This window comes from Emydura macquarii, unplaced genomic scaffold (genome assembly GCF_026122565.2).
Source record: "Emydura macquarii macquarii isolate MOO-44397 ecotype Brisbane River unplaced genomic scaffold, CSIRO-AGI_Emac_v2 contig_1348, whole genome shotgun sequence".
Lineage (NCBI taxonomy): Eukaryota > Metazoa > Chordata > Testudines > Chelidae > Emydura > Emydura macquarii.
This window is the reverse complement of record NW_027131485.1, coordinates 4,410,704-4,429,613: the sequence shown is the minus strand read 5'-3', so window position 1 is coordinate 4,429,613 and position 18,910 is coordinate 4,410,704. Positions and strand designations below refer to the sequence as shown.

The window sequence follows — 18,910 nt, the reverse complement described above, 5'->3', positions numbered from 1 at the left end:
AAAGGGTAACTTAAAACATATTTCTGTGCTGAATTCCCTCCCTCCCCCGCCCCAGCCAGATTAGTTGTTAATAACTTTCAGTACATATTGAATTTTGTTTTCATTTTACCTTTGCAGTTGATCACTGAAAGACTAGTGTGGATGTATGTTACTTTGAGAATTAATACATAAAGAATTAAGATTTTTAAAAAAGCATCTGGTGTGTTTGGGTGCTTCAATCTTTGGATGTTCAACTGGAGACACTTTAAAGGGGCCACCGAAAAATAAACAAAAGAGTGCTGTGTAACTGGCCACTGAAAATCGAGTCCCTTTAAAGTGTATGCAGTTGGATACTCATCATCACGGGCTGTTTCGGAAAATCTGAAATGGCTGAAAAATACCAGCTTTTTGTCTTAATTCCAGAGGGATGAACATGGTACAAATGTAACCAACTCTGGTCTTAAAGGCAACTAATTTACCATTCTGTTCTCTATGTGGTAGGGAATTTGTAGAATGAAATGAGTTTACATGTTACACAATTATTAATCTATTTCTACAGGTTTATTACCCTGTAAGACACCATTTGGTGCAGCATATGGTTAGTGCCATGCAGAGGTTGGGTTTCACTCCCAGTGTTACTATTGAACAAAGAAAACTTGCTGTGGACCTTGCTGAAGTGGTCATCAAATGGGAATTGCAGAGAATTAAAGATCAGCAGGTAGGAGTAGGAACAGTACTGGTGAACCTCAAAATGTTGTCATATTCAAATACATGAATTTTTAAAAATGTGTGTGTCACTGATATTTCAGCCAGATTCAGATATGGATCCAAGTGCAAGTGGAGAAGGAGCAAGTTCTGCCTCATCTGCTGTTAAGAGAGGATTATCTGTTGATTCTGGCCAAGAGGTGAAACGATTCAGGACAGCTACTGGGGCAATAAGTGCAGTAAGAAATATTCAGTTTCCTTTTTGTTCTTATAACTAGCAATTTTAAGCCTTATAATTAAGTAACCTTTGTTTGTTTTCCTTCATAGTTTTGTAGCTCACTTACTATTAAACTAAGATTCATTCATATTTGTGCTTTATATTATTATTAAAGCACAATTTATTATATACCATTATCCCTCCTTTACTGAACATAAATTGTGTACACAGGTGTTTGGACGTACTCAGTCCTTGCCAGGAGCTGATGCGCTTCTTTCCAAGCCAATTGACAAGCAGCATACGGATACCGTGGTCAACTTCCTCATTAGAATTGCTTGCCAGGTACTGTGTGATTCTGAAATGCATGTACCAGTGCTTCCCTAGTGTTCAAAAATGCAAATAATCTTTTATTATGCAGCATTATTTTCACTCCGGGATAAATGTGTAAACTTTAATCATGGCTGTGTCCTTCTGAAAAGTTTGGAAATTGATCTGAAATGTTCATATGAAAAACACAAGGTTGTGCTGATTTTCACATAATTTTTTGTTTAAAATATTGATGTTCCATATCTAGGTAGTTTATACCCTGAGACGTCTGTATAGCTGGCAAGAGAAATTCAGATATAAAGAACTTTAAGAAATTGGCTTGGTTTCTGAGATACAAAAATATATTTTGGAACAAAACTAGAGCAGTTATTACTTAGTTTTCTCACATATTGATTATGTGATTTAGGCACTTAGGTTTCTAAGTTCTGCTGACTTTCATTGAGAATTAGTCTCATAAATGCTTGTGACAGTTGAAAATGAAACTTAAGACTCCTAAGCCACTGAAATGCTTTTGAAAAATTTACCCACAGAATCATTTTAAAGAACTGTAAACTGCTCATGAACAAATTCCGAACAGGAATAATATATTTTTAAATATTATTGTAAGCTGGCATCCCTTTGAGAATTTTTCAGGGAGTCCAGGTAATTGGTTAACATCTTAAAACACTTTGTATGTGTAATATAGTATGATGTGACTTTCTGGCATAGTTACTTTAGCTAAGCCTTTGCAAAACTAGACAATGATATGCTTACACAGGATGTGTAAAAATTAATGAGTTCTAAAGATCATGGTTATGAATGGTTGTCATTCTGCAATAATTTTGATTAATTGCTAGGTAAATGACAACTCAAACACTGCTGGATCTCCTGGAGAATTGCTGTCTCGACGCTGTGTTAACCTTCTGAAGACAGCTTTACGACCAGATATGTGGCCAAAATCAGAACTCAAACTGCAGTGGTTTGATAAACTGTTAATGACTGTGGTAAGTTCCATTCCAGCACTGTAGAGTTTTAAGATTCAGTAACACAGGACATAATTGAGTACTGGCTTAATAAGATATTTAAGGTCTTTAGCAATTTACCTGTTTCTTGATTAACCAGTATCAGAGATCTATTTTACTTTTAATATGCAGATCTTAGGCGTAGACTAAATATTGAAAATAATTGCACGATGTCACTAGAGAGAATTAAAAATTAAATGTTGGTCCATTTAATTACCAGTTTAATGCACTGTCATTACTTGAACTAATGAAACTGATTTATAGTGTTTTGAGTAATTATTCTTGTCATTTTTCTTGGCAAGAGGATTCAGGTAAAAGTCAACATTCGAGAATGGAAATGTACATTAATGAATGTTAGATTTTTTTTTTTCTTATGTTAAGCATTTGTAGTAACGCTAGTATTAGTTTAATAATTTTAGTTTCTTCATAGAGTTGTCAAGATTAATTGGGGTTTTTTTTTGTTCTAACAATGTAAATACATATGAAATTGATAGGAACAAAATAAAGGAAACAAATAAGCCTTTGGATCTGTTTGCACATGCTCAACAGAGACTTATAAAAGTTTGCCAACTATAGTCACTGAAGATTCTGTCCATATGGGACGTGCTCCAGCCTAGGGGTTCTGGACTGTCACTACAACTGCTTCTTCTGGCAGCTGGGGCCTACTGAGGCATCAAGTACCAGAAAAAGAGCAGGGAAGCTGTTCCTTCATTGTTCTCAATGTTTCCTTTGCTGGTTCCTGAGGAGGAGGCAGTCTGATTGGAATGTGGAGGGTTGAGGAATCAGGTCTGGAGGACGATGAGTAGGGAAATGGAGACAAAGGTGGTGGGGGAGAAGACTGGGGCAAGGCATTGGGGGTGGCACAGGCCTGAGAAAGAGCTCTGTGTAGCTCGAAAGCTTGTCTCTTTCACCAACAGAAGTTGGTCCAATAAAAGATATTACCTCACCCCACGTTGTCTCAGTGAAAGGCTGGCATTCTATACTTAACAGTAAAGTTTTTAATGTATTACATGGCAATATGTCACATAATATTGTGAACTAGGTTATTTGTACCATGCTACTATAATAAGTGATATGAACTTTCTTATTGTTGTAAGTATTTTAGGATCTCTTTTTTATTTCCTACTTTGGAATAAAGCAGTGGCAAATCCTACTTCTCTGCAATAGTAAATTAACTTAAGATTTTTAAAGAATATTTTTACCATGATCCATTTTTCTAAACGTTTGACAAATGTTTAGCTACTATACTTCACTGGTGTTAAGACCGTTGCTAGGGTAATCTGATTTTTAAAAGATGTAGCTGCTTTAATACTTTTCTCCTCCTACCATTGGAGCTGTTAATTTACCTCTGTTTAAAGGTGGTTTAATGTTGTTTCTGTATACCCTTGTATATTTGGTTTTAAACCTCTGTAGTTGATACAGTTCATTATGCATTACTCTACTTACGTTTCTCAAAATATTTTACAACTTAACTAATGAGAGAGACCATTAAAATTCAGCTCTTCATTAGCAAATGTTATCAACGTTGAATAGCACACACAAAATTAGTTAGCTGCAATTCAGCACATCATCTTTTCTTCCGTCCTACAAATGAAACACCATAACATATGCAGTCTTGTGTTGGAATTATCTCCCACCCACCTTTCTTAGTCTGAGTAATTCCAATGCAAATATATTAATTTGAATGCAGGCCTTACAAGGTGTTGGAGGCTGAGCAGAAATAACAGGACTTGGGTAAAAAGACCGTACTTAAATATTCCTGTGAATAGAGGAGGCAGGGGCTTGTACTGAAGATTAGAGCAGGGCCATGTTTTATGGCTGAAACTTTTTTCACTGAAAAATGCAGATTTGGGTCGATTTTAGTGAATTGTTTGTCAAAACAAATATAAGAGAACATTCAGAAATCTTGGAACAAGGCATTTCAACGTGAATGAAGCGTCTTGTTTCAATTTTTCAGGCTATAGTCACGGCGGATTTAGTCACCAAAACCAGAGGAGGAGGAAGAGAAATAGGAGGTAGCAATGGTGGTGCCCCCTTATAATCTTATGTCCAGTGGTTAGGCCACTCACCCCGGGATGTGGGAGGCCCAGATTAGAATCCCCGTTCCAGAGCAGGGACTTTGAACTACTATTCCTCCCCCCAGTGAGTGCCCTAACCTTCACATATTCTGGGGATGGGTCTCTCTCAGTTTTTTTCCACTTTGTATAAAATATTCAAATATTCAGTGAAGTAGCTATAAGAACCAAATATGTCCCCCCTCCCAGGTGAGTCCCTTTACTACTGGGCTATAGAGTCATTCTCTGTTTCTGGCCCAATGACTACTTCAACAGGAGAGGTGAGACCTCCACCTCAGAATACCTTAAAGCCTAGCGGTTAAGGTACTCACCTGGAAGTGGGGAGACAGGGTTCAAGTCCTTGCTTAAGAGTAGAGGTTTGAACCTAGGTTTCCCACATTCAATTGGATTAAAAATTGTAAGTGGGGCACCTTCCACCTCTAGCTCTGTTTTGTAAATCTAGCCCATCATTTCCTTTGCTTTCATTGGAAAATATTTGAAACAACATTTTTCTGACTTTGATTCACCAAAAATTTCTTTTTTTATTTGACCTGAAAATGTTGGTTTAAAAAAAAAATAAAATAAAATGCAGAGCTGCCAGCAAATCAACACTGCATACAGCAAATCATAACATCATTTAGTTGCCCAGCTCCATGCAGGAGGCAAGGGGGGAAGTGCCATACAGTGTGCAGGGGTAAGGCTCCTGGATACTAAGCTGTCCCTTTCCAGATCAGTATAAGAACATAAGAGAGTGATAGTGAGGATGGTAAAGCTACTTTCATGAACAATTGAAAGAACCAGGCCATCTAGGGCTTCCAGTTGTTGAACTCCAGTCTGTTCTTCTTCTAACTCCCTCCAGTGCTCTGGAGAAGAAGACTTCCAGTTTGTCGTCTCTTGCAAATCTTCTACTTGCTTATTCTTGTCCTGTAGATAGCACAAAGTTGCAAAAGGCAGCGCTCACTGCATCCAGTAGCTAGTAGGCAAAAAAAACAAACAGAAAGATGGATGGACCTAGTACTTACAATAACATTTAGATAGTAAGGTCTTTGGCGCAGGGCCTGTCCTGTGTTTTGCACAGCACCTAGCATTAGAGCTCCTAGGTGCTACAATAATCCAAATAATAAATAATTTTCTACTGTTTTCTGTTACAGTGAAGTAGGCTGTATGATTTCAACTAACAGCAGTTATTTTTTGGGATAGGAGACGGCACTAGCAAAGTCTTCTATTTTCCAGCCGTTAGATTGGTTTAGTTTCAAGCGTCCTGTTTCTGGTCTTGAAGCATCTAGTTTTTCTTAAGCATGTCTTTTAAGGTCCAACAGAATAGGCTGTTTTATGCCTTCTATTCAACATCTTTCTCTTTAAGGTATTTCCACAAGCAAATATAATGCAGCCCTTTGTTTCCAGCAGTTTCCACCTAGGTAAGGGTGAAAGCCGCTTTGTCCACTGCTTTAACCACTCCTGTAATGTTGAAAGTATCATGCAAATAGCTAAATTTCAGCTATGAAGTTAATGGCTTTGAGTGTCTCATTTTGCAGCTCTGGAAAACATGGCTGGTGTAAAAAAACTGAATTGAAACTCTTGTAACATGGAAGTCTGAAATCAGATTGTTGTAGGTTTTATACAGGTTTGATGTGAGCTAACAAGTCTAACGCTCTTTTGTTTGTTGTTTTTCCACTGTATATGTCCTTTTAGGAACAGCCTAATCAGGCCAACTTTGCCAACATTTGCACAGGATTAGAGGTCCTAAGTTTCCTATTAACTGTACTGCAGTCTCCAGCTGTCCTTAGCAGCTTCAAACCTCTACAACGAGGAGTAGCAGCTTGTATGACATGTGGAAACACCAAAGTTTTAAGGGCTGTTCATAGTCTGCTCTCTCGTTTAATGAGTATTTTCCCTACGGAACCAAGTATGTGGTATTTTCCTCCTTATTTTTCTTTTTATCACTGCATAACTTAAGTGGTTTGGAGGGAGCAGGGAGACATTTCTGAATATGCTAATCTTCTGTTTTATGTGTTCTGCATTTTATGGTCCATTTTAGCTTGCACTTTCAGCCTCTGTTTAAAAAAAAAAAAAAAAAAAAAAAAAAAAAGTTGAAATAAGTAATCGTGTGGAATACATCATTATCCATTGACATAAAAACTTAATAACCTGTGGCAGTCATTACTTTGACTAAAGAAATGCCTGCTATAAATTTAATGTCTTTTGCAATTACCATTTTTCTGCATTGAAAAATGTTGTTTTTCAGTAGTTGAACATCACTGTTTTACTAAGACAAGAAATGGAAATTTGGTGAAAAGAGAGACTTTAGGTAGTGTGAACACTTGACAAGAATAAGTCCTGTCGTGTCACTACTAAATTAATCTAGACCATCTTATTACTAGAAAAATCTCAAACATATAGAGTTAATTTTGGTGGGCATCCTGGGGAAGTGATACCCAACAGAGACACCACAGTGGTTGTATAATAGATAGTGTTCTTTATATGTGAGTACAGAAAGTTCAGAGAGACCCTGGTGCTGTTTCAATAACTATAATATTATAAAACATATTTGGTTTTATGTTGTCAACTCTGTCTCAGGTACTTCAAGTGTAGCATCAAAATATGAAGAGCTGGAATGCCTGTATGCTGCAGTCGGGAAGGTTATTTATGAAGGACTTACTAATTATGAAAAAGCCACTAATGCTAATCCTTCCCAACTCTTTGGTGAGTTTCTCACCCCTCTTGTAAATGTGTATAGATTGGCTTGTTAATCTGTGTGTTCTTTGTCATTAGATTTTATTTTATTTTCTGTAAGGGGGTTGATAGCTGTGTATATAGTGCTGTGTTCTTCCCTGGGGAATCTGTATGTAGACATGACCTTGGGATGAAGGCTGATAGCCTTGAGGAATAAGACTACAGGGCTCATTGCATTCTATCATCCTCAAGCAGCTGGCTTAAAGATAAGTATTGAAAATGGACGCTGGTGTCTGGATAGGTGTCTTAGTTACTAAGGGCATATAGGAAGGAAAAAAGGCATTTAAATTGACAATGATGTAAAGTAAAAGCTATTGGAAACTTCAGCTGGAGCAGCTAAAATAATGCGGTTGCTATTTTGGAGCATAAGATCATGTTTTTAAAAAATTAAGTAAATACACTTAAACATTTTTGTCTAGTATTTTTCTTTTGAATACAAGAACCAGTTTGTTGCAAGCTTCATAATGTTAGCTGATTTAAATCACATACTAGTCTTATTTAGAACTTGGATATGGAATATGTGAAGAATCCATATACAATCCACTTTTTTCAAAGATAACTATTCTGAATGTATTTTTATTAAGCACGGGCTTGAAAAGCTGAGACACATTCCTAGTTCACTATTTATTTACATTGATTAAACTACTAGGGAGCTAATCTCCCTTTGGTTCTTGCCTAAGTGCTTGACTATGATAGAGATATGTTGGAATGATTTAGACAATTTTTGGCAAGTCATACCAGGTTTGGCACAAAATTGGTTCTCTCAGTAATGCAGACCTGAAATAGCACAAGTTAGGAAAGCTTGCTGCTTTAAATGGCAAATGTCCTTCACGATCCTACTTTGTGATCTGTGCAGACAAGTGTAATTTCACTTAGGGAATTGCCTATTTGTCAGGTGTCAGGATGTGCTGTACAACACACTAACCAAGAAAGAGACTTTTTATCATTTGTCCAGAGAGCTCTTCAAGGTCAGATTCTACTGTTTTCCCTGAGTCAGTGCATATCTTAACGATGCCTTATTTAAAAAAAAAAAAAAAAAAAAAATGGGTGCAGACTCTTGATACCAAAGTTCAGGCAAATCTGAGACGGGGGAGAACGAAGGACAAAATAAAGTAAATCTTTCAAAGCTGTCATTGTCTGTCTGTCAATAAAAGACTAAAACTCTAAACGTTGTGGGGCTTATAAAGATGCAGCAAAGTGGGAGTTGTTACTGTCAGAATAGAGTTTCTAGTCTTTCCATATACTGTGTGAGGACAGTTGTTACTATATATCTTGTAAAATGAGCTGCTGTACATGAACACCAACATATTTCAGATCAGCATGAAGCTGTACATTTATAGCCAGTATATGTGCACAGGCATTGTGAACAAATGTGCAATTTGAGGGGATGTTTGTTCTAATATGGACACTTTGGGAGTGTCTTTAATACTAAATGACAGCTCCTGCATAGCTCAAATATGTACCCTTTTAATTATGGTTCTTTCTTATCTACATAGTAACTGATATAAAAGCATGATGCTTTATTTTCATGTTGTGTTTTAAGAACTGACACGGTTGGTTCCAAGGCATGAAAAAGCCATTTGACAAGGCAAGAGTCAATTTTTAGATATGTTTGGGGTATCTGTACTGCAAACCTGAGCTTCTGACAGAATAGGAAGACTGTTTTGAGAGAGCTAAATAGAAAAATATTGCAGTTAATCTGTTCACTAGCCTTTTCCATCGGGCATCTACATAGATTTCCTGTCTTTGTAACAGACGGTAGGATCCAACTGTCCAAAAGTAGAACACTCTGCCTGTCCTTTTATAGGACAAGTATAGAATTAAGTTTATTCAAAATAGGGTATCTGGTTACCCGAATTATGAATGATAAGTTTAATTGTCTTTAAAGAGTTTTTTTTATATCTTTAGGTACTTTAATGATTCTGAAGTCTGCATGCAGCAACAATCCAAGCTACATAGACAGACTGATTTCAGTCTTTATGCGATCTCTACAAAAGATGGTCAGGGAACATTTGAATCCACAGGCTGCATCAGGAACAGCAGAAGCAAATACAGGTAATGTAAGTCTCCTAAGCCATTAAGGGTCAATAAAGATTTTAAGTAATTTAATCCCCTTCATAATGCAGAGATTTAGAGATGTTTTAGCTGTCTGTGTATTTGTTAAGGTTCTGAATTCCATAGTGCATTGAATAATTTGAAAATTACCTAATTAAAAAGGTGAGGAATCTTATTGAAAGTGTTGACAAGGGGAAAAAAGTAACATTGTGTGTGTGCTTAATACCAGCTAAATAAAACTGCAACTTATTATCGAGGCAAACATCACTTGGTTAGTAAACATTTGAAATGAAATATATTTAAAAATAATTCGATCCTTTGGGAGTGTACGGCTGAATTAACTCTCCTGTGGGCCCAGGGCTATTAATTTTGTGGGGCCCCTTATGGTGGTGCTTTGTGGGCTGGGACCACTCGGGCCAGCCTGGGGCAGACAGGCCAGCCTGGGGGCGAGGCGGGCCAGGTCTATGGCATGGTGCAGGCCGATGGCATCGGCCAGCAGTGCTCCGGGGGCTGGACGGAGCGCTCGGGCCCGGCCTGGGGCAGACCGGCCAGCCCAAGGGTGGGGCGGGGCGGCACTTTGGTGTGGCATGGGCTTGGCAGGTGGTGGTGCTTTGGGGCTGGGGCAGATTGCCAGCCTGGTGCCGGGTTGAGTCTGCACCTGGTGCTGGGGCACTCTGGCAATGGGGAAGGGGGGTCACTGGGACATGGGATGGTCAGGGTAGGTTGGGGTGGGCCAGTGCTGGGCCACAGGCTCTGGGGGCACTCTGGAGCTGGGGCCACCCAGCCAGCCTGGCTGGTGCTCTTAATGGGTGAGGGGTGGAAGGGGCATGGCTTCGGACAGAAGGGGCAGGGCCGGGAGCTAGCCTCCCCAAATGGTGGTTCACCTGCCACCCAGATTTATTTTTACGGGGGCTCCCTTAGCCTGAGGTCCTGGGCTGCAGCCCCTAAAGCCCCTGCATTAATATCCGGCTCTGGTATTAAGGCAGTTGTTTGTGAAATTAGTTCCTCTGAGTTGGTGCCCTTGTTATTTTCTTACAATGGTGACTTTATCAGTAGATGGAATTCTGTCTGTCGTCTAATGAGCTGAATCATGAGTCAATACAAAATGCAAAAGTGCTGCTAAAGAAATACAGTGCTATTAAAGAACAAAATATTTCAAATAATGATGAAGCTGCTAAAGAAAATAGTTTGGAAGAAGCACTTCCGATGTTAGATTTCTAACTCTTATTCTAATTACACAGAATAGAACCTTGTGAATTGAGACTAATCTCTGAAAAACCCAGAGCAAACTATTAAATTTGTCAGATAAGCAAGTCAGGAAATTAGAATAAGAATATTGCATCACAATATTATTTTCATTTTGACAAGTTTAGGCTCAATTATTTACACTTCATAATTTATTGATAATCAATAAGTTAATATACTGTCATATTTGTCAAAGTATTATTAAAATGAGGCCTCACCACAGGCTTTGCAACTGAATTCTTTTCACATGAACTTTTCCAAAGGGAAAGGCTCTCCGGAAGCACACTGTGGGCCATTGTTTTGGGTATGGTACATAGACAAACTATTTTCAAAATGATTTTAGGGATTTGTATCCCTGGTAACATTTTCTGCTGTTAATATTTTAACAGTTATTCTGCAGATTTTCCTAGAACTTTCCATGAAGTTACACCCATAAAGAGGCCTTTAATCCTGTTGTTCTTAACTGCAGGATGGATTGATTTTAAATTAAGGCGATTTAAACCACCATGTGGAAAACCTCCATTTATTTAAATCATTGATTTAATCAACTTTTCCACTTGTACTTCAGTTATTTTCTAAAGAAAGTTATATTCTCATGTTGATTTACAACTAAATAGAACCTTTACCCTAAAGTTGGTACATCTTTTTGCTACCTAGCAGGGGATACTATAACTATATAAATTTATTTAAGCAATTATATAGCTTAATATTTTCAGATGTTTATTAATTGTACATTTTCAGTATGTTAGAAAATGGTGAATGATACATCTACTTGATAATTAACCTTTGTGTTCATTGTGTGTCATGCTGCGTTAGAATGGTAACTGGAATTTAATTAAACACACAAAACAGCATATATCATTTATTTTTATTAAACAAAACAGCCTTAAATGTTTTGGATACATAAACTTCTCTTATCTAAACATGTTTCTCATGTACAACTAAATTATAAGTAGTTTAGGCCTTAGCATATTTTGTACAATGTTTATCATTTTAAACAGTTTATTTTTAAAAATAAAATTATTTAAATACAATTTTAAAAATGATTCAAATAAAATATATATTTTTAAAATTTAACATGATCTATCCACCCTGCTTAACTGGCTAGGTGGTAGTACTGCTGAAAAGATCGGAGTTAGAGTGGATCACAAATTGAATATGATTCAACAATGTGGTGCAGTTGCAAAAAAGGCTAATGTCACTGTGGGGCGTATTAACAGGAGTGTTGTAAGTAAGACATGGGAGGTAATTGTCCTCCTATACTTGGCTCTGGTGAGGTCTCAGCTAGAATCCTGTGTCCAGTTCTGGGTGCCACACTTTAGGAAGGATTGTGGACAAATTGGAGAGAGTCCAGAGGAGAGCAACAAAAATGATAAAAGCTTTAAAGAACCTGGTCTCTGAGGAGAGCTTTAAAAAAAGCACATGTTTAGTCTGGAGAAACGAAAACTGAGGGGAAACCTGATGAGTCTTCAAATAGATTAAGGGCTGTTATAAAGAGCACCGTGATCAATTGTTCTCCAAGTCCACTGGAGGTAGGACAAGAAATAATTGACTAAAACTGCAGCAAGGAAGATTTAGGCTAGATATGAGGAAAATCTTTCTAACTATAAGGCTAGTTAAGTACTAGAATAGGCTTCCAAGGGTGGCTGTGGAACCCCCCATCATTGTAGGTTTTTAAGACCAGGTTGAACAAATACCTGTGAAGGATGGTCCAGGTTTACTTGGTCCTACCTCAGCTCAGGGGGCTGGACTATCTGACCTCTCAAGATCCTTTCTAGTCCTACATTTCTATGAGTCTGTGTTTCTTGTGTAAAGTGTTCATTGGGTTGCCTATCTGTGGCCAAGGAAAAAGGGTGATATTTAGCAGTTATCAGCTTCACAGATTGTTAGCCAAGTTAGAACTAGAAGGGGTTCTACTGTGCAGTTCTAACTGAAACCATTTTTTTCTGGCATATAAAATGATTGATGAATAAAATTATGCACTTCTATCCATAGCAGGTACAAGTGAACTGGTAATGCTAAGCTTGGATCTTGTGAAAACTCGTCTTGCTGTGATGAGCATGGAGATGAGGAAAAACTTTATCCAAGCTATTCTAACATCTCTCATTGAAAAATCTACTGATGCTAAAATTCTTCGTGCAGTGGTAAAAATAGTGGAAGAGTGGGTGAAAAACAATTCTCCAATGGCAGCCAATCAGGTAAATTAAAGAAGTTAAATCAGGTGATAATCATTTTTCCAATCAAAAACTAACGAAAACCCATAACTTGCATTTTCTGTTGAGTGTTTAACAAATGGCTCTGTGAAGACCTATATGCATATTTTTAAGTGCCATCTATAAATTCTGAACACTCTGGACATTCCCAAGGAAGAAATGGAAGTAAGAATGCTCAGCACATTGTAGGCTTACATTTTCCCTTTCATGTAACATAGTGTTTTGCTAAGAAAACTCTTGTGTTTTTTAAAGCCAAAGATTCAAGTAACTAAAAGCTAGTTTTACAGGGCCATATAAAGTTGCTTCTGTTAAGTAAGGTATCTGTAGGTGAAGCTATATCTTAGTAATTGTATCACTTTCCATAACATCATGCAGAGTCCTTACCTATATCTTATTTCTGAAAGACTTTGGCAGTGAATAAGGTCCAAAATATTGTGGGTTCAAGATAAGATCCTGATTCAAGTTTTTAAGTTTACAGGCTGTAAATTTTAGACTATTGAAAATCTTTCTGTGGTGTGGTGAGTACGTATTTTTATGCCTATGTTGTGTGTGGGTACTGCAGAGGCCCAAAACAATTTTATTCATATGTACTTTACGGGCCTAATTGCTGTTGTCTTAAGTGTAAGGGTTTTTCCCTGCATTGTTTTTGCTTCAATTTTCTCTTCTTGTGCAGTGTTTTCCATGCTCCTTGTTGCCTGCCTGCCACCCTTTGCCCCAGGGGTTGCTGCCTTTGAGTGGTGAATTGATTCCTCTTGTGTGTATGCAAATTGCTGTATAATAAAGTACCGTCAGATCCTATGGGATGAAAAACATCTGATACAGAATGGGAATCTAGTACTGTGTGGTTTGATTCAATGCATTGTCGTTGTAGCCACGTCAGTTCTAGGATATTAGCGAGACAAGGTGGATGAGGTAATATCTTTTATTGGACCAACATCTGTTGGTGAGAGGGACAAGTTTTTGAGCCACACAGCTCTTCTTCAGGTCTGGGAAAGGTACTTGCAGTGTCACAGCAATGTACAAGGTGGAACAGATTGTTTAGCACAATGATTCTCAGCCTTTCCAGTCTACTGTATCCCTTTCAGGAGTCTGATTTGTCTTGTTCCAAGACAACCCCAAGTTTTACCTCACTTAAAAATTACTTGCTTACATAATCAGACATAAAAATACAGAAGTTTCACAGCATACTATTATTGAAAAATTGAATTACTTTCTCACTTTTATCTTATAATTATAAAGTAAATCAATTGGAATATAAATACTGTACTTGCATTTCAGTGTAATACTTGAGCCTGTTTTTCACTTGTGAGCCTTGTCATTCTGGGAGGCAGTGGAACGACAGCAACAATTAAGTTTTTCTCTACATTGAGTCCCACTCTTTTTGTCTTGATGGCAGTCATAGCAGAAAATAAGACTTCACAAACATATGTTGACCCAAAAGGTAACAGAACATCCAAAGCATGGTTCCCAAGGTCAGTGTACTCTTTCTGTACTAAACACCAGAACTGGATTAGTGGGGGGAGTCATTAAACTACATTTGCAGGACCATGGTCTGAGAACTCATGAAGATTTTCTTGCTGACTTGTGCAGAGATTACTGCTGCTAACATCTGACAAAATGCATGCGTTCCTTACCCAATCGAGTTGAGCTGAGTTGTGTTCCATGTTGGGGAAATATGACTTGAATTCAGATGCCAAGTGGCCCAAATCATCTACTATTATTTCTTTAATTTTGCTCTGCTCAGTTTCCCCTGTGCAGACATCAGTGACATATGCATGAATTAGTAGAAAACAGGTACAATTTTTGGCTCCACATTTGGATTTCTAGAATTCAGTTTTCTTCATTAAAAGTGTTCACTTTTTGTCATAGAGATTCAGACGATTAGTATCATGGCCTTGTATGGACAAATAGATCATTCAGCTTGCTAAATATATCTGTGAGGTAGGCAAATTGAGCTAACCACACCGTATTGTCAAACACAGGCAAGAAGGGGATGAATGATCAGAAGAAACTTGTGAACCTCTCTGTGTAATTAAAACACTCTGACAAGAACTTTCCCTTTTGAAAGCCAGAGAACCTCTGTGTGAAGCATCAGATGCTGATGTTCTGACCCCATCTCTTTGCAAAGAATGCGAAACAGGCACGCATTGAATGGCCTGGACTTGTTAATGTTGACCGTTTTGACAGACTCATTTAAAACTTCATGCTCAGAACTCATCTTTTTTGAAGCAAGTGCTTCTCTTTGTATGATACAGTGCACGCACTGCAAGGATGGATTTTCTTTCCTGATCCTAGCTACAAGTCTGTTCGCTCTTTTGGTCATAGCAGCATCCCTGTCAGTGCAGACAAATTTGCATAAATTCCAACTCAAATTGAGTTCAGGAAAAAAAAGTCAGTTAGTTTAAAAATGTTCTCTCCAGTTGAGTTTGCCTTTATATTTTTGCAAAACAGTATGTGCTCAGTGTTAGTGGTTTCAGGGTATCCAACATAAGCCATCAGCTAAGGTTCTTCACCAACTCATCAAGATGAATAGCAAATATTTTTGCCATTTTAAGTTTTCTCTACAAGTTAAGACAATATCCTCAGCCATTTCTTCAATTCTTTGACACCAGCGTGATTTGATAAGGGTACTTTCTTCAGGGTACTGGCTGCTTTTTTTACCAAGCATATTTTCTGCAAGCGCCACAGCGGCAGACAGAATCAGATCTTCTGCAATTGTGCATGGCTTCTTTGATTTTTGCTACAAAAAGTGAGAGAGCATATTAAGCTTCGAGTTGAAGTTTTTTTTCATTTTAAACTGGCAAGTCTGGAACTCAGAAAGTTTTCTTTGAAAAGATTCTACTCTCTTACCTGGATGCACAGGGTATTTTGTCTTCAAATGTCATTGCAAATGTGCCAGCTTCAGACAGTTATTTGATGGAGTTTCTCCGCAAAGGAAACACAAAGCTTGAGGTGGATCACTGTTTGTAGATGTGAATCCAAAAGCAATATATTCCTCACAGAACTGATGGTTTTTTTTAGTCATTTTCAATGTTTTACAATATTCGCTGTCGCCACCCACCGCCACTTCCAGCTCCTTGTTTTAAAAATCTACCCATTTTTACATCGTAACTGCATAGACACCATGACACCTTTAACCTCCATTAACATGCTTACACACATCAGTAAATGACATAAAATGCATGTCTAAGGCAGTGCCTATAGGCATATTACATAATTATATATAGAGCAGTAAAACAAGTCATTGTCTGTATGAAATTTGTACTGATTTTGCTATGCTGTACAGGATGCATTTTATGTAGCCTATTGTAAAGCTAGGCAAATATTTAGGTGGGTCGACATACCCCTGGAAGACATCTGTGTGTACCCCTGGTTGAGAACCACTGGACTTTAGCATAAGTAGTTTAGCACACATTGAAAGGGACCGTTCAAGGTAAAGTGGCCTATTATCACCTCTGCAATCAGAGGACAAAATGAGGGGGTTAGTGGATTACAGGTTGTTGTAATAAACCATAAATCCAGTGTCTCTTTTCAGTCCCTAATTTTTGGTGTCTAGCAGAGTAATGAATTTAAGCTCCCAGGCTCTTCTTTTGAAAGAGTTGTGCTAGTTTCCTTTTGAGGATGAAGTCTGGGGTCCGATATAGTGTGATCACTTTGTGAAAACTTTTCACCCACAGATGATAGGGTGTTTTTGTCTTTTATCATTTTCCTGTGTGAGTTCATTTGAGAATGTAGTCTGTCTGGTTTCACCCACATAGTTGTTGTTGGCATTTCGTGCACTGAATGAGGTATACCACATGTGGTGGTAACCATGTGTAGGATCCATGGGTCTTGAAAGGTGTGTTATAGGAGTTGATGATCATTGTACGAGTGGAGATATGTCTGCAGGTTTTGCATCTATAGATCTGGTGCGGCTTTGAGTTGTTGTGCCCCAGTCTGTAGGGAACTTGCTTCTGATGATGAGGTTGGGGGGTTGTTTGAAAGCCAAAAGTGGAGGTTCAGGAAAGATTCCTTTCAGGATAGTATTCCCATTGAGTATGTGTTGTAGTTTGATGCCCCCATATGGGTTCCAGTGTGGGGTGGCAGGTGACAACTTGGGGTGCGTGAACAGAGAGGAATTTATTTCTGTATTGAAGCAGGTTCTGTTGGCGTATTTGGTTGTCCTTACAATATGTGCTAACTACTTATAGCAAATAATCTCTTCCACCTTGCATTTTGCTGTCATGTTGGGAGTACCTTTCCCAGACCTGAAGAAGAGCACTGTGTTGCCTGGAAAGCTTGTCTCTCTCACCAACACAAGTTGGTCCAATAAAATGTATTACCTCATTGACCTTGTCTCTTTAGTATGGTTCAATGGCAGTGGCAGTGCAACATAAAATGATTTTTTAGACCTTTCTGGACCACTGGTTGGTCACAGTATTTATAGTAATAAAAATGGCAATACTAGGTCAGACCACTGTCCATCTAGCCCTGTTACTTGTCTTCCAACATTGGCTGATGCCAGATGCTTCAGAAGGAATTAATAGAACAGAGTAATTTATCGAATGATCCATCCCCTGTCGTCCAGTCGCTGCTTCTGATAGTCAGATGTTTAGGGATACCCAGAGCATGGGGTTGCATCCCTGACCATCGTGGCTAATTGCAATTGATGGACCCTTCCTCCATGAACATATCTAATTCTTTTTTGGACCCAGTTTCCACAGGTTGACTGTGTTGTGTGAAGACGTACTTCCTTATGTTTGATGTAAAGCTGCTGCCTATTAGTGTAATTGGGTAACCTCTGGTTCTTTTGTTACATGAAGGGGTAGATAACACTTCCTTATTCACTTTCTTGACACCATTCATGATTGTATTAGACCTCTATCATATCCCCCCTTAGTCATCTTTTTTTTTCTAAGCTGAACAGTCCCAGTCTTTTTAACGTCTCCTTATGTGAAAGCTGTTCCATCCCTAATCATTTTGTTACCCTTCTCTGTACTTTTTTAATTCTAATATCTTTTTGAGATGGGGTGACCAGAACTGCATGCAGTATTCAAAGCATGAGCATACCATGGATTTATATAGTGGCATTAGCTATTAAACAATTAAACTTCCTTTTATCTTTTAATGATTTTAAGCATCCATAGCATTATTATTCATAGCATCCATTTATAGTTTCAGTGTAGCATTTATACTAGAACTATAAATACTTTAGGGTTTTTTTTTTTAACTTTTAGAAAGCATGACCTTGTGTCAAGCCATTTTTCAGTAGCGTAGGAGTGAAAAAAATGGTGTAGAGTATGGCTGAAATGTACTTTGAACATGCCATTTCTCCTTGTGTTTCAAGATGAATTGGAAAATTAATCATGCCTTTTTTTTAACAGACACCTACTCTCCGGGAGAAGTCCATTTTGCTAGTGAAAATGATGACCTACATTGAAAAGCGTTTTCCAGAAGACCTTGAATTAAATGCCCAGTTCTTAGACCTTGTTAACTATGTCTATAGGTAATTATAGTAATTAATCAAGTATTGCAGCTTATTGGTCCATAATTTGTACCATATATGACCTTTATAACATGCCATCCATCTTTTAGGGCTAAATTAGATTTTGTAATAAAATGCATAATCAGTTCACTGAGACTGGAGTGAACATATTTACATAGTCACGTTAGATCTTCAGATATAAAGTCTTTTTACAGCCTCTGTTCTAAGCAAAAAGCAATGGGGCTGTGGCATCTTCACACTTGATCATGATGTAGAGATGGTATTGACTACTAAAATGTGCAGTGTCCCTCCTTTTCCCTTGCCTGAAGCTTTCCTCCTGGCAACTTAATTGTAATGCATGTTTTTCTGCTTACTTTGATAGCCACACTTTTGGGTCTTGTAGCCCTATATAGAAAAAGATTTACAATTACTGGCATATCACAAGATAGTGTGTGCACTTCTAGTAAGTTATAATGGCTGCCAAAGAGTTGTGTACTTTAAACTTTTGTCTGTTTTCAGCCAAAAACTCATTCGTGGCCAGCTAGCAGAGAAACAGCAATGGTGCAAACCCTTAATTATAGACATGGCAAAGCTGCATTTTGCATCAGTTGGAGCTTACTTAGGTATTCCAAGCAGAAATAAGTTCTGCCAGTGCAAATCATGGATTGCTTTGTCCACAATAGAAGTGTGAACTTAGGCAGCAATGCTCATGACTAAAAATCAGGGGTACTTCCCAGTGAAGACAAAGTTTGACAGTTAACCACCAATTTTCTGCTGATTGCAGGGGAGTTTTGTGTCATATGAATATTTTCATAAATGTTCTTCTCAGACTTCTGCCCCTGGATGCATGGTACCTGGCTCACAATATTGTCTCCAGTGATAAGCACTGTATACATGCAAACTAGAAGTTCATATGT

General features: G+C 38.0%; 1 protein-coding gene across 4 annotated transcripts in view; it reads left to right on the top strand.

Annotated features, from left to right (window-relative positions):
* Positions 1–18,910, top strand: part of TRRAP (transformation/transcription domain associated protein) — a 303,743-nt gene that overhangs the window by 218,833 nt on the left and 66,000 nt on the right. For all 4 annotated transcript variants that reach the window (XM_067550926.1, XM_067550924.1, XM_067550923.1 and 1 more), the window contains 9 exons: positions 539–697; positions 789–923; positions 1,133–1,243; positions 2,065–2,211; positions 5,976–6,189; positions 6,861–6,986; positions 8,925–9,071; positions 12,312–12,514; positions 17,893–18,014. In XM_067550926.1, the coding sequence (XP_067407027.1) occupies positions 539–697; positions 789–923; positions 1,133–1,243; positions 2,065–2,211; positions 5,976–6,189; positions 6,861–6,986; positions 8,925–9,071; positions 12,312–12,514; positions 17,893–18,014 (1,364 nt within the window). The remainder of the gene's footprint in view (positions 1–538; positions 698–788; positions 924–1,132; positions 1,244–2,064; positions 2,212–5,975; positions 6,190–6,860; positions 6,987–8,924; positions 9,072–12,311; positions 12,515–17,892; positions 18,015–18,910) is intronic.